Source organism: Macaca nemestrina, chromosome X, assembly GCF_043159975.1.
Source record: "Macaca nemestrina isolate mMacNem1 chromosome X, mMacNem.hap1, whole genome shotgun sequence".
NCBI classification, from domain to species: Eukaryota; Metazoa; Chordata; class Mammalia; order Primates; family Cercopithecidae; genus Macaca; species Macaca nemestrina.
The window spans coordinates 2,382,802-2,398,797 of record NC_092145.1 but is presented as its reverse complement, the minus strand read 5'-3'; the positions used below and the strand labels follow the sequence as shown (position 1 = coordinate 2,398,797).

General features: G+C 53.1%; 1 protein-coding gene across 5 annotated transcripts in view; it reads left to right on the top strand.

The window, feature by feature from the left end:
• The window catches only part of LOC105467336 (ATPase plasma membrane Ca2+ transporting 3), a 66,390-nt gene extending 55,106 nt beyond the window's left edge, over nt 1–11,284 (top strand). For 4 of the 5 annotated variants that reach the window (XM_011716852.3, XM_011716856.3, XM_011716853.3 and 1 more), the window contains one exon: nt 8,295–11,284. In XM_011716852.3, coding sequence (XP_011715154.2) covers nt 8,295–8,615 — 321 coding nt within the window. In that variant the 3' untranslated portion in view covers nt 8,616–11,284. The remainder of the gene's footprint in view (nt 1–8,294) is intronic. The other variant, XM_024788349.2, reaches the window with a different exon arrangement.
• Nucleotides 11,285–15,996: the final 4,712 nt, after the last annotated feature.

The window sequence follows — 15,996 nt, the reverse complement described above, 5'->3', positions numbered from 1 at the left end:
TCACCAAGCCCAGCACCCTCATCCTAGAGATCAGGGCAAGGAGGTTGTCCCCAAGGGCCAGGACCTGCCCTGGGTCCCATAAGCAGCCAGGCCTGGCAGAGCGGGGACTAGCACCAGTGCCCACCCTCTACTTGGAACTTTCTGGTGGATGAGAGATGCTCCGAAAGCTGCGACGGAGCTCCCCTAGACAAGAGGGCTGCCCCAACTAGGCCTGCAGGGGCGTCAAGTCACATGGTTTCCTAAGGCAAACCCACAGTTTCCCATCCTCTTTGCCTGCTCCAAGCCAGGCTGCCTTTCAGCCCACCAGGAGTCTGGGGCTTTCCTGGGCACTGGAGCTGCCTTCGTCCCAAGCCTTTACCAATGAGGACCTCAGGCCCTCCAGGGAGAAGGGCCAGGGGTTGGTACCATGACATCCCCTCACCCTGTGCCCCTGGGGCCAATGCAGGAAGTAGCAAGGGGGTGACTAGGAGGGGTCTAGAGATTCGGGATCGCTGGGGCTCAGTGCTCACACACTTGAGCCCTCCCCACCCTGTCTAACCTCCCATGCCTTTGCTGCTTCTGGACTCAGGAGTCCCAACACAGGCCCCGTCCCTCCTCTGCATGCATTGTCAGACTGTACCAGCCACAACTTCTGATCCCCAGCTCCAGGCAGCCTCCACTGCCCCTCCCCTGCCCAGTCTGGTGACTACCCCACACCATGCCTCAACTACACACCCACACACCGAGGCCACAGTATCACTATCTCTATTGGGTATCCATATTCTGGAGAGCTGGCCAGGGATAGCTGGTTCAGTTACTCAGGTCTACCAAGGGTAGCAGGCCCAGGGGGCTACGTGTCTGCCCCTAGGAGGGACAGGAGGGTGCACGATCATTTGGAAAGTCCCCCCGAAGCCACTCGAGAGGACTTTTATGTCTGTTTTCCACTGGGACACACAGACACACCCCAGCCACGCATCCAAAGTCTATCCTTCCGGCAGCGCCAACACCAGGCCTGTGTGAGATGTTTACTATTGGAGTCGTTCCTGAGATGCCACCTGACCTGGCCCAGCAAAGGGCAGGGGTTGGGCAGCAGGCCATGAGTCTGGTCCCCTGTGGCCACCGGGGGTCCCTCAGGGCCATTTAGTTCTGGTTAATCATTAGCTGGAAACAGATCACAGCAGTTGCTTGGTTTTATTGGCTTTGGCAACATGAAAACCGTTTGGCCAAAGGGGCCGAACCGGGCCACATGAGTCCCAGGCTTTCCCTGGACGCTCCTTTCCAGGGCCCAGGGCGACATGCTCACCACACTCACAGCCCCATGGCGGAAGGAGTCTTGTTTTCTGGAGTTTGCATTTTCAGAAAGGTCATGTGCTTTGAGCCAAGCCTCCCTACCTGGTTTCTGGGAACGGTGTATTGGCATTTTTTTCTCAGATCTTTGACAGTCTGCACCCTGCCTCCATGCTGGAAGCAGTAGCAGCCCTCCCCCAAGAGCCCTGCCCTGCCCTAGGCTTTCCTGGAACCCTGGGCCCTACCACAGGGGAATGCCCTTCCAGGCAATTCCTAAAGTAGACACCAGAACGCAGCCTAGGGCAGCCCAGAACCCCTGGTCCAAGGCCCTCCCCATCAGGCACTCCGAGTGTGGACTCCTAATCTGGGAGCCAGGGCCAGAGACCTCCCAAGTCTAATTGGAGGTCCCGCACCTGGATTCAGCCAGTACGGAGGCAAGGGCTCAGCTGGGCCCTCCTCCTGGGTCCTCTTTAGTCTGAGCACCCAACAGGCCTGGGACTCGCCGCGCCCAGGTCAGTTGAGCAGCTCAGTGCTGATGTCAGGAGCACAGGCCTCGGCTCACACGGTCCTGGGCATGAGTGTGTACACAAGGTGGGAGGCAATTTTCATGAAACTTGCCAGCTGAAAGCAGTTCTGGCTTGCCAACACACACAGAACCATGTCTGTCATTTCCATTCTTTGGTTCGATTCCTTGGGGAAAGAGCCAGCTGTGGAGTTTGCATTTTCATTTTTCCTAATTCAAGCATGTCACATCCCCATGGGGGAGAAAGGGGCCTTCCCCTTGCCCTTCCCCCACACAGGGAAGTGAGACCGAAGTCATCTTCTCCTCAGTGTTCAGGCTATCTGAGCTTGGCTTCTCATTGCCTGAGTTGACTGATGGTTCGTATTGCCACAGGCTCTTGAGGACACCTTTGTCGCTTTGAAAGCAGGGTTGTTTTGGGCCTGGAAACCCTAAAGTTCTTGGCGAGAAGTTCCCCATGGGTCTCCCTGGCTGCTGTGTTCAGAATCTGCTCTAAATTCAAAGCTCAGATGCCTGGGGAGCTGACAGGTTCCTGCCTCCAATGGAAGGTTCTGGACCGGTGGTTGGTGCTGAGCAGTGGATAGGCAGGGAGGAAATCGACCAGAAGCATCGGAGCTCTGTGAACCGTAGTGACTGAGACTGAGCAGAGAGCACGGAGCCCCCCGGGCCAGCTGATGCCCAGCTCAGAGGCAGCAGGATAGGGCTTGTTTCTGCTTGAGGAATTAGAAGGAAGAGTGAGAAGGTATCAGGCACAGCTTCTGTCATTTCCGTTGTCACTGCGGGTCAGGAGCCTTTGCTTTGATTGTTCTCTTTTCCTTTCCTTTTTCTACTCTTCTTGGTCCTTCGCTTGTCTCCCTGCTTCTGCGGCCCTTCTCCACCCTCATCCTCCTCCCCAGCCCTGCACTGCAAACTCCAGCACTTGAAGGCTAAGCAGGGGCATGTCTCCCCATGTCCCCATGCACATGGCGGGCACCTCCACTCCAGCTGGCTGGCAGTGGCATCGCAAATGGCACTCCATACCTGCACCCCTTCTGCTTTGGCTCAGTGTGGCCAGGGATGGGCCTTGTCAGTCTGCAGAGTCACCGGCCCTGTGTAAGGCTCAGAACTGCTCATCCACGCAGGTCAGGAGCCCAGGCCAAGCCCACAGCACCCAGCGTGTCTCCTCTGGGCAGCTGGTAACAAACTGCCAGGGACAGCCTCTCTAAGGATGCGTACTTGAGCTAAGTTCAGAGGAAAGAGAAAGGCCAGCCAGGCAGCAGAAAGGGCAGGGGTCATGGCTCCGGGGAGCCCCTGCGTGGGGCGTTCAGAAACAGCTCCAGCCAGCTGGGCATCGCAAAGTGGGCAAAGAGCCATGGTGATGGCCGAAGCCAGCACAGGAGACTGATGCCAGGCCGTGTGGGCCCCAGACATTCAGCCTCGTCCACTGAGCCCCTGCTGGGTGCAGTGAGCCAGACAGACAGACCCCTGCCCCAGGGAGACACCTTCCAGTGAAAGGCGGATGGAGGGGGCACTTGAAGGAAGGAGCAGAAGTGGGCACCGTGCTGCTGGGGGAGACAAGAGTGAGGGGAGCCTTCCCGGTGTGGGGTGTGGCCGGACCAAAGGCCCCCAGGTGGGATGTGCTGGAGGCTGAGGGGTAAAAGAGGGCAGAGTGAGAGAGACCGGGGCAGGCTCTGAGGGCCACAGCCAGTGGAGGGCTTGTAGCCGGGGAGACCAAGACACGCTCTGGTTTTTGGGCTGCCATGCTAAGGGCATGGAGGGGTGGGGACAAAGGGCAGGTTCTGGATGGCGTTTGAAGGGAGCCACGGGGCTGGGGCCAGGGGGTTGGGCCTGCTAAGTTTGAGACCCAGCTTAGACGCTTAAGTCTGGAGCCGGAGCCGGAGCCGAGAGGCTGTTAGCCGGCAGATGGAATGGAAGGCCGAGGACCAGAAGAGAGTACCTAGACCCAGAGGAAAGGCCCTCGGGTGTCAGGGATGGAAGAGGAGGAGGGGCTGGAGCAGTGTCGGACAGCGCTGGGGGACTATGAGGAGTAAAGGACTGTGGCCTCTCAGGGTCATCAGCCACGATGGGGAACAGAGAAGTGTGGCAGAGGGAGACAGCAGGAGGACACAAGGAGGTGGGCACACATAGTGGGGAGCCACCTCGCTTCCCCCGGATGAGATGGGGAACCCCCAGCCCAACCTGACCCTCCTAGGGGCATCTCTCCCTGAAGAATGCTTTCTTTTCCTTTCTTTTTAAATTGTCCTACAGTGAAACGGGCTTTTTGGGGTACAGTTCAATGAATTTCCACACAGTCAGGACGCGGGCCAGTTCCATTGCCTACTGGAAGGTTTGGAGCCAGATGGGGGACCAAGAGTCTGACTCGGCAGCCAGAGAGAGCTCAGAAACTCCACCTGGAGAAGGGACAGGAAGGATAGAGGGCTTTGCTGGTGGGGGTTGCGGTCCCAAGGGGACCCCAGGACCCCAGGCAGGACATAGCAGCAGCAATGGAGGTGGGGAGAGGCTCAGATGTGGAAGATGCTTTTGAGTTAGGGTAGGGCCCACAGGACATGCGGATGTCTGGTGCATAGGGTCAGGGCGTCAAAGCGCCTCTGAGGTTTGGCCAGAGCCCTGCACTGGGAAGGCTGCTGGTGGGCAGAGTTCAGCTGGAGCGCTGATAAGAGTCCTCCCTGGGCCTCCTGCAATTTGAGAGGTCCCTTAGGCGTCGAAGGGGGGACACCTGGGAGGCAGCCAGGGCAGAAGTCTGGCAGTCCAGGAAAAGGTGGACGTGGTGCAGCTGGCATCTGCAGTATTTACAGTGACCTGATGGTCTATAAACAGCATTGACAGCCTTGGGGGCCATGAGATTCCTTTGGGAGTAGTAGAGGGGGGCACGTCCTGGGTTGGGAGTAGAGCAGGAGGTGGTGCAGGAGCCTGAAATGAGGACAGAGTGAACCCAGGCTGGTGGAAGGAGGGCATCCTCGAGCACCCAGGTAGGAGTGCAGCCTTCTGGGATGGGCCTCTCTTAGAAATGTTTGCTGCTTTCCATTGAATCAATCTCCCGGGAATTGACTGCATCCTTCAGTGTTGGGTGGGCTGAAAACACCCTACCCTAAGACCAACACCAAAACATTGTTTAATGGCCCAGGATTAGAATGCAGGGAAAATAGAGCCTGGAGAAAGCTGACTCACTGTCAGCTGTAACAGACTCACCAGGACTCCAGCCAAGCTTAGCACCCCCGAACAGCAGAATGTTGAGGGGCAGCCCTTCCATCCTGCAGTGGTTCACTCAGTCACTTGTGCATTCCCCAAGTGTCTGCTGAGCAGCTGCTCTGGGCCAGGCTCTGGTGTTAAGCCACAGACAAGGCAGATGCCATCCGGGAGGGGCACGCTGGAGCAGCTGGTGGGACTGGAGTAGCAGTAGCAGCAGAAGCCCAGCCTGGAAGGAAGGACTGGTTCCATGGCCTGGCTGCCCTTTGTGGAGGTCTTTGGAGTTGAGCCAGGTGCTGTGAGACCTGTGCATAGGTTTGAGCAGGGGCCTGGCCTGATCACACACCCCAGGTCTGAATGAGGCCACCAGCTCAGTGAGGAGAAGGGTGTGGCCAAGGTCACCTGGTGTACTGCCAGCAATCTCACCCCACACAGCCCTGGGGTCAAGGCCTGCAGCATTGTGTCCTTTTTGTGACTTGACGGGCATGGGCAACAGCTGGAGTAGGCGATGTCCCAGGCAGCTTCCATACCACAATCCTGTACCAGAAAAGGCCTAAATAATGAGGCAACATCTGCATTGGCTACAAAAGGTGAATTCTGTTTCTTTTCATTAAAAATGTCAAATTAGGCCGGGCGCGGTGGCTCAAGCCTGTAATCCCAGCACTTTGGGAGGCCGAGACGGGCGGATCACGAGGTCAGGAGATCGAGACCATCCTGGCTAACACGGTGAAACCCCGTATCCGCTAAAAAAAAATACAAAAAACTAGCCGGGCGCGGTGGCGGGCGCCTGTAGTCCCAACTACTCGGGAGGCTGAGGCAGGAGAATGGCGTGAACCCGGGAGGCGGAGCTTGCAGTGAGCTGAGATCCGGCCACTGCACTCCAGCCTGGGCGGCAGAGCCAGACTCTGTCTCAAAAAAAAAAAAAAAAATGTCAAATTATTCTCAATTTCTGTGTTACCCCTAATTCAGAAACCAGTCTGGAGATAAAGGCCTGAGTGAGAATAGCTGACCATCTGCCGTCTGGCAGATGTGACTTTCCCGAATCCAGAGAAAATCCTAACCAGATTTCAGATAGGGTGCTAGAAAATTCCAATGTGGAGCTTTTTGGCTCACTTTTATTATTATTATTATTTTAAATAGGAACAGGGAGTATCACTCTGTTCCCCAGGTTGGTCTCGAACACCTGGTCTCAAGCGATCAGCCCACCTCAGCCTCCCAAAGTGCTGGAATTACAGCCGTGGACCACCAAACCTGGCCCTGGCTCACTTTTTGCACTGGAGAGGTGATGAGGTTGGCATCATTTCAACTGTTCAGGAGCACTGTGCTTTGCCTAGCTGAGCCCCTGCAGGGCTGAAAGAAAGTCACTGAAAAAAGGTGATTCATTGTCTAAACTAGGGGGCGGCTAACTTTTCCTATACAGAGCCAGAGAGGAAATATTTTTAGCTTTCCAGGCCTGGTCCCTGCTGCCGTGACACAACTGTGCCCTTAAACCAGTAAAACTTTATTAACCAAAACTAGCAGAGAGCTGGGGTTAGCCCTTGAGTAAGCCCTGACACCTTGTCTAAATCCAGAAAACCAAATCCTAAATAGAACCTTGGCCCCGGAAATGCTTCAGAACTCCTAATGTGTCCACCTGCTCACATAGGGAGGGGTGGACAGGTGTTGGATGAACCCCAGGGTCTGCCTGGAAGCTCAGCGCTCTGTCTGCTGCCCACTATAGGGACGGCAGTACAAGGTGGGCCAGCTACCACTGGCGGCTGTGCTGACGCTGGCCTGTGCGAGGCCAGGCAGAAGTCTCCCCATCAACTCCTGGCTTCTAGAAGCAGGAAGGAGCCCAGGCTGAGGGGCCAGGGAGCAAAGAGAGGCAGCAAGGACTTGAGTGCGTGAGGCAAGGTGGAGAAGCCAGAGGAGGGAAGAGCTCATTCTTGGAGCAGTGCCCTGCTGGAGGGTCAGGGGGCTTCAGAGGTGCCATGAGCTCAGTTGGGGGCAGAGGGCCACTGTGCTGGGGGAGTCTGGGGCACAGCGGGAGCTCTTTCCTGCAGGGAGTTCTGCTGATCTGAGGTCTGCTAACTCCTGTGGGGAGGGACCGCCAGGGAACAACACAGAGCGAAGCCCGGGGGGGCAGTGGAGACGCAAGTTTCGGAATGTCTGACTGGAAGATGGAGGAGGAGACGGGAGAGAGGACGGGGGAGTGAGGCCAGAGGAGCAGGGGCACCAGATTGAACCAGACCCAGTCGGACTCGGGGGCTATGAGGAGGCCACAGGGGCATCTGAGCAGAGACAGGCTTTAGTGGGTGCAAATCAAGAGTGTGGCCATTTTCGTCTCAAATACCTCCAGCTGGGGACTGCTGGGCTCTCTGGCCTGGAGCTCTGAGTACAGGCCTGGGCCACAGTTCCTGGTTATAGCCAGATGGGCCCCAGCACGGTGGCCAGGGTGGAGAGATATGGACAGAGAGGAGGAGGGACAGAGCCAAGCCAGAGCTCTGGGGCACGCAGGGACAGAAGAGAGGGCAGTGGAGGAGACGGGGCCAGAGCAGCTGGTGAGGTGGAAGAGGGCCAGGCAGCGGCAATGTCAGGAAGCCATGAGAAGTTTCCAGAAAGAGGGATGATCATCTGTGTTGGGTGCCCTGAAGGATCAAATAAGACGAAGATGCAGAAGTGGACAGCGCAGTTAGCTGCAGGGGGACTCTGGGCATGGCAGGTCCCGGCTCCAGCCATGGGAGCTGGGGGATGGAGGGAGACCCATGCGAGAAAGACCGGCAGTGCCCATAGGCTGGGAACTTGCTTATACCAGCAGGTACTTCCGACTTTCTGGTAAGATAGAGAAGAGAGCCCACTCACCAGCATTCTCTCCTTTTCAAATCGTCTTTCTTTTCTACCAAATTGGAATTCAGATTGGGCAGAGACCCCGGAGGTCATCGAAGCCAGTCGTCCCCCCGGGACAGGGAATTGGGAGGTCGCAGCCACGAGCCTAGTGCAGCACTCTCGAGTTCCAGAATACCTGCCCAGCTCAGCCTAGAGAAAGACACTGCCATCTTTTCCTGCATGCAGATCGGTTGACGAGACCAAGGCCCACACCTGAAAACCCTTTCCAAAGGCAGGCAGAGCCACCCCATTCCGTAGCAGCCCTCCAACAAATGGGTGGACATTTCTCATGCCATGACCCCCAGCCATTGATGTGGGTGGAACTTACCAGCACCAGCTGGCCACTGACTGTCTCCTTCCTTCTTTCCTACCTTCCTTCCACCTTTCCTTTCCTTTCCCTTCCTTTTCTCCCTCCCTGCTCCCACGTCGGGCCCTGTCCCTCCATCTCCCACTCCAGATCCGGGTGGTGAAAGCGTTCCGTAGCTCACTCTATGAAGGCCTGGAGAAACCAGAATCCAAGACCTCCATTCACAACTTCATGGCCACGCCCGAGTTTCTGATCAATGACTACACCCACAACATCCCGCTCATCGACGACACGGACGTGGACGAGAACGAGGAGTGCCTCCGGGCCCCCCAGCCCCCATCCCCCAACCAGAACAACAACGCCATAGACAGCGGCATCTACCTGACCACGCATGTCACCAAGTCAGCTACCTCTTCAGTGTTTTCCTCCAGTCCCGGGAGCCCGCTCCACAGTGTGGAGACATCCCTCTAACAAGAACTTGTCTCAGCACATGCGCACACGCACACTCGGACTCACACGAAGTCACATGCACACATGCACGCACACACACATATAGGGACCTGCACACCTGCAAAACGGGAGAACAACTAAGGTGGCTGAAGACCTTTCTGGCAGGGCATTTGCAAGAAGCCAAATCCATTCAACAAGGGTGCAGCCTGCCACAGGCTCCTCATCCGGACTGAGGAAGACGAGGACGGGGAGGAGGAAAAGGAGGATAGAGGAGGACAAAAAGGGGGAGGAGAAGGTTCTTCGTCCAAAGGAGGAAGGAGAAGAAGTAGAAAGTGTGAAGAGCTGAGTTCCCCACCTTTTTTTCTATTGATGCTTCTTTTTTAACGAACTACAGTTTCACCGCGTGTTTGCTTTTGGGCTGTGCAGTGGGCAGGGGGCTGCTTTGGGTTTATTGGGAGCTTTTGTTGCACCCATGAAGGAGCGATCAGGTCAGCATATTCATGCAAAAAAAAAAAAAAAAAAAAAAAAGTTGAGTGCTCTGCAGGGCTGTGAAGGGTGCCACCTGAGGGAGCCGCCTGCAAGCAGCCCTGCAGCCACAAAGCAATCCGCCCCCAGCAAAAACTAGGCACATCTGCAGTGTGCATGTGTGTGCATGTGTGCACATATATGTGTGTGGATCTGTACACATGCACATATATATGGCCAGAAGCATATTTCAATAAGGAACTATCTACTGGCATGATATTTGCATTCCTCTTTTCAGGCATTTTCATTTGGAAATTTCATTATTGAATGTAGCAAGGTTTTTTTTTTGCTGTTGTTGTTTTTTGTTTTGTTTTATTTTGTTTTGTTTTGTTTTCGGGGAACTAGACTGCAAGAATAGCTTTCTGGTCAATCCATTTTTGTCCCTCATCTCCCTGCCCCCACCCTTCGTTCCTGCCCTCTGCCTGGTCCTATTGAGATTCCCAAGAAGGCGGAGAGGGGACGCTCCAGGTCTGGAGCAGGTATAAGTGGAGCATTTGTACTGAGACCCCTGCCAGAGAGGAGAAAACCCTTTCAATTGAAATTTTAATCTAAAAGGAAAAAAACAAAATATTGATGAGAAGGAGTCCTCCAGTTAGTGAAACGGGAGTTTCGTTTTCAGCTTTCTTTGGTTTCTGCTGCAATTCCACATGCTTCATCCTGGCCACGCCCCCAACTTCAAGAGCATGAAGCACTCTTGGAGTTGTGGGTCCTGCCCAGAGTCCAGGGAGCAGCCCCAGCTGAGGACAGGTCCGAGGGGGCGGGGGCAGGGCCAAGAGTTCTAAAGAAGCCAATGGAGGGAGAGGGAGCATCAGAAGCCCGGAGGAGCTGGCGGTGGGAGAATGATGGCAGGGAGGCAGCCACAGTTCAGACCCTGTCCCCTCAGCACCTGGTTGGACTCCCACTGTTTGCTTTGGCAAATGCCGAGGAGTCCTCAGTAGACCACCTCAATGTCTGCTGTGACACCAGAGATGCCATCACCAAAGCACTCTTCCCACCCTAGTCTTTGTGTCCAGAGGCCAAGCTTAAGCCATGAAGGCATGGATTTGTGGCTGAGCACCAGGTACTGAGGGGAGCCTGTCCTGGCAGTGTGGGCACCTGGTGGCCAAGCCTCAGTTTCCTCCAAATGAGCAGAGGGGATAAAGAGGGGCCTGACTTTTGCCACCCTCCTGAGGAAGCCCCTAGGTCCACACAGTGATGCCATGGGGGACCCTTGCCTTCTGCACTTGCAGGTGTCACGTTTTGCAGGGAGGTGGTTGGGCCTGGGGCTCAGCCGCTGGGAGACAGTTGGGACCTGAGGGACAGAGGATCGGAATGGAAGCCACCAATGTGGACTGGCACCCTCGGGAGGCTTGTCACACCTCCACTGGCATCCACACAAACCAAACAGGAGCAGGCACCATCCCCACTATTACCATTAATGCCATGTCACCCCTCAGCAGGAGTAGTCAAATCTCGGGCAAAAGAATTTTGGCTAGAAAAGAAAATCCCACTTTAAAATGCCAGCTGCAGATAACTCAAAGCCATCCCTTTTTTCTAAAGGGCACATTGAGAATGTTACCCATTTGTAAACTGTTCCCTGATGTCCTTGTTTAGACGATAAGAAGAAAAAGGGCAACTCCATTTGTTGAGGGTCTTTGTGTTCTTCAACGAGAAATCAAATTTGAGACATTGACATTGCGGAAGATGAGCTGCGTGCTGCTGCAATCACCGGCTTCTTCTCACTCTGTCGTAGACACACCGATAGGACCAATGGCCAATAGATATTAAAAGCAAACCCTCACTGCTGCTGTATAAAGTTGCCTCATGTGAATGTCGATCGTTTAGTCCCTAGGTCACCTTTGTGCTGTGGTGTGCAGTTCAGAAACGGGGCACCGTAACCTGGAATGTTTTGCTCTTATTTTTGCAGTCTTCAGGCGGGGGGCCCTGTCTCACTGGGAAGCCCCTCTTTATAAAGCATTATATTACCTGGAATGGCTTGGTCAACTGTGTTCAGTTCATAAATATGTTTTACATTTTTATCTGCCTGTTACAAAGATGAACAAAAAAAACTTAATGAGAAAGATCACAGATGCATAATAATTTAAAGTCTGTAGTTGAATTTCCTAACTTAAAGAATAGACCAAAATTTCTGTGTATAAAAAAAATGAAAGGCTCCTTACATCCTGGTCTGGATAATGTGTGTGATTTATTATTTGGTGAATTAACGTGCGGAACAAAACAAAGGTGCCTTCATGCCGCTTTAACAGAGCTGGAGAAGCCACGGGCAGGAGGGGGTTTCCCCTGGGTGTGCAGCAGCCTGACCGGATGTGTAAGCAGAAGAGGAACTAATGCTGGGATGTCAGGCCCCGTGGGGAGGGGCTCCAGCTGCTGCAGGAGCCATGGCTGCCTTGACTTGAAAGGGCCTGTAGTACATGGCCCAGTGGCTCAGGCCTGTAATCCCAGCGCTTTGGGAAGCCGAGGCAGGAGGATCCCTTGGGCCCAGGAATTTGAGGCTCCCTGACACACATGCACACTCCTCACTTCTTTTATTGTGGTAAAACACAGATCACAAGCACATTCACGGTGCTGTGCAGCCATCACCACCATCCAGCCGCGGAACTTGTTCATCTTCCCAAACTGAAGCTCTGGCCCCGTTCAACCCCAACTCCCCACCCCCCAGCCCCTGGCACCCACCCTTCTACTTTCTGTCTCTATGGATTTGACCACTCTAGGCCCCTCATACCCTCATAGAAGTGGAATCCTACAGTATTTGCCCTTCTGTGACTAGCATGATGTCCTCAAGGGTCACCCATGTTGAAGCATGTGTCAGAATTTCCTTTTTAAGGGGAATCATACTCCATTGTCTGGATATGCTGCATTTTGTTTATGCCATCAGCCATCCATGGACATTTAGGTTGCTTCCACATTTCAGCTCCTGTGGATCATGCTGCAGTGAACATGGGCATGCAAACTGCCCTTCCAGACCCTGCCTTCCATTCCTTTGGGCCTATACCCAGCAGTGGAATTACTGGATCCTATCGGGACTGTAGGTTGAACCTTTTGAGAAACCGCCATTTTCCATTCTCATCAGCAGTGCAGCAGGGTTCCAATCACAGACGCCTTTGCTAATCCAAAGCCACAGGAAGAAAGCCCGCCATTTCACTCATTCTCTTAATCCACATGCTGCATCCCTAAACACCTGTGCCTGTGCACGCCCATGCTCCATGGTCCCACTCCTGCTGGAGCCCGGAAGAGCCAGGACTTGCCAGTGACCACCCTGGCGATGGCGCTAAGACCACACTCCCCTCACTTCATTGGATTTCTCTTTCCCTTTTCGACTTGGCGAAGACGCATTTTCCAGGAAGGCTGCCAAGAGAGGAGAAAAATGGCTTCAAAGTCATTCAAAGCGTCAGAGTCCATGCTTCTAAAACCAGCGAAAAGACCAATAGGGCCAGGCGCAGTGGCTCACGCCTGTAATCCTAGCATTTTGAGAGGCCAAGGCGGGGGATCACTTGAGGTCAGGAGCTCGAGACCAGCCTGGCCAAAATGATGAAACCCTCTCTCTACTACAAATACAAAAATTAGCCTGGCATGGTGGTGCACGCCTGTAATCCCAGCTACTTGGGAGGCTGAGGCAGAAGAATCGCTTGAACCCAAGAGGTGGAGGTTGCAGTGAGCTGAGATCATGCCACTGCACTCCAGCCTGAGTGACAGAGTGAGATTCTGTCTCAAAAAAAAAAAGAAAGAAAGAAAGAAAGAAAGAAGAAAAGAAAAAAGAAAAGAAAAGAAGACAAATTGAAAACAGCAGGCAGAAGAATCGCACCATGCCCTTGCTGCATTGGTGTCCAAGTGCATCCTGAACCATAAGGATGAGTAAGTCCAGATTGAGCCAAAGTCCACACCAAGACAGCTGGCCCTTCATGAAGAGATATCATGCTACCCTAAAAGAATCGCAAATTTGTGTCTGTGAATCCCCTGTCCACAAGCTTCTGCTTCAGATATGACACAGGTGCCACGGGGGAAAATTGGTACTCAGTGAAACAGCTGGGTCCTGGGAGTAAAGGCTTGTGCAGGGGTTTCGGGGAGGCCCGTGTGTGAGTGGCCCGTGGCTGCTCACAACAACAGAAACTTCTCTCACAGTTCTGAAGGCCAAAAGTCCAAAATCAAGGCATGGGCAGGCCCTGCTCCCTCTGAAGGCTCCAGGGCAGAATCTGTTCCAGGACCTCCTCTTAGCTTTGGCCATTGCCAGCCGTCCTCGGAATTCCTTGGCTTGTAGATGCTTCACTCCAACCTCTGCCTCTGTTGTAGTGTGGCTTTTCTCCCGTGTCTGTCTCTCCTCCTTTTTTCTTATGGCTTTTTTTTCTCACCCACAGCACAGTTCAATGCATGTGGGAGGCTGTGTTAGGCTCCAGAAGAAATATAGGCACGGAGGCTGTTTCCGGCTTGCAATTCTGTCACCTCCAAGTCCTTTCTTTCTGGAAGTTCAGATAAGAAAATAGATGGTGTTTACACCTTTGCCCTTAAGTGCTTACAGTGACACCTATACAGTCCCCTGGACTTCCAGAGATGAACATGAAGCACATGATCCTATCTAGAATTGGTGGACACTAACTTTCCCCAACACAATGACTGCCTGTTATTTCAAGCAACTACTATGTTCTTTATTGGTTTTACATTTTAACATACCAGGCCAGGCATGGTGGCTCACACCTGTAATCCCGGCACTTTAGGAGGCCAAGGTTAGAGGATCACTAGAGTCCAGGAGTTTGAGACCAGCCTGGGCAACATAGCAAGGCCTCATCTCTACCAAAAGTAAAAATAAAATTTAAAAAATAGCCAGGCATGGTGGTGCACACCTATAGTCCCAGCTACTCAGGAGGCTGAGGTGGGAGGATCGAATGAGCCCAGGAGGTCAAGGCTGTAGTGAGTCATGATTGCAAAAGAAAAGAAAAGAAAAGAAAAGAAAGAAGAGGGGAGGGAGAGAAGGAGAAAGGAAGAAAGGGAGGGAGGGAGGGAAGGAAGGAAGGAAGGAGAAAAGAAAAAAGAAGAGAAAAAAGAAAAAAGAAAGGAAAAGAAAAGAAAAGAAAAAAGAAAAGAGAGGTGGATCAATTAGCCCAAGATACACGGGTGACGGAACCAGCCTTCACAGCCAAGCGGTCTAACTCCAGAACCCACTCTTTCGTTTGTTGGAATGTTGAAAATATACTGAATGCTAAAATGTTTTTCCTTTTCTTTTCCGGTCTCGAACTGCTGGGCTCAAGCCATCCTCCTGCCTCAGCCTCCCAAAGTGCTGGGAATACAGGCATGAGCCATTGTGCCTAGCGTAATTTTTTTTTTTTTAATAGACGAGGTCTTCATATGTTGCCCAAGCTGGTCTTGAACTCCTGGGTTCAAATGATCCTCCCGCTTCCACTTCCCGAAGTGCTGGGATGACAGGCCTGAGCCACCATCCCCTGCCTATTTTTAAAATGTTTGAGGAATCTCCATACCATTTTCCACAGTGGCTATACTATATCCCCCCAGCAGTGTGTGAATGTTCCTTTTTCTCCACATCCTCACCAAAGCTTGTTTTCTTTAGTTTGATAGTAGCCATTCTAATTGGAGTAAGGTGATATCCTCAATATGGTTTTGATTTGCATTTCCCTGATTACTGACGTTGAGCAATTTCTTCATATACCTGTTGGGCATTTGTATGTCTTCTTTGGAGAAATGTCTATTTGGGTCTATTGCCCATTTTTAAATTGGGTTGTTATTCTGTTGTCTAAATTCCTTATATATTCTGGTTATTAACCCCTTGTCAGACGGAGAGTTTGTGAATATTTTCTCCCTTTTTTTTAAAAAAAAAAAGATACAGTCTCCCTCTGTCGCCCAGGCTGGAGTGCAGCGGCGTGATCTCGGCTCACTGCAACCTCCACCTCCCAACTTCAAGCAATTCTCCTGCCTCAGTTTCCCAAGTAGCTGAGATTACAGGCATCCACCACCACGTCTGGCTAATTTTTGTATTTTTAGTAAAGACGGGGTTTTGCCATGTTGGCCAGGCTGGTCTACGACCTCCCGACCTCAGGTGATCACCCACCTCGGCCTCCCAAAAGGCTGGGATTGCAGGCATGAGCCACCACACCCAGGCATCAGGGTCATTTTTACCATAATTCTTCTGAGCCCTAGCCACCTTCTCTTCCCCTGAGCACTTTTCACTACCATGCTACACATTCTCATTCTGTTTCCCATCTCTCCCTCCACATAAGCAAGGAGTTTCACCAGGTTGCCAGAGCGTAGGCAAGGACTGGGCACACAGTAGCTGCTTAAAAAATGTGGTTCTTTGAGTAGTCTTAAAAAGCTTACACCAGGTAAAGCAGGAGCCCACATTTAGGAGAAGTTAATCATCAAAACCCACAGGGGAGTTCTACAAAATGAAGGGCAGGTCAGCCGGGGCAAGCCTGCCCACCAGGGAGGCCTGTGACATCTGCTCAGATACTTCACCCTGAGGACACTGAACATAGTCGCTCTGTAAAGTCAAGCAAGACTCTGCCCTGACCTGCATCACCCCTGCCCCCACACCTGCAGGAGCCGGAGCCCACCCTCCTGTGTAAACCTACCAGTCCCCCAGCCCTATGCCACGTGCTGAACGTATGTCTAGCCTGTAAGGGGACCCAGAGAGCATCTCCTGGACTCCTTCTTACCCACTGGCTTTTGAGCAGGGAGTCACTGAAAAACGCATTATTTTTAGTTACTTTTGATCAGGTCTCACTTTTCTGAATGCAAGTGATCCTCCCTAACCCCAGGCCTGCCGCCTGGTGGCTGTGTGGGACACTCTACCTGAGGGCACTCCGAGGGAAGCAGTCTCTGGCGGCCCCGCACACCCCCATGTGCAGCATGCGCTGCAGAGCAAAGCCAAGGG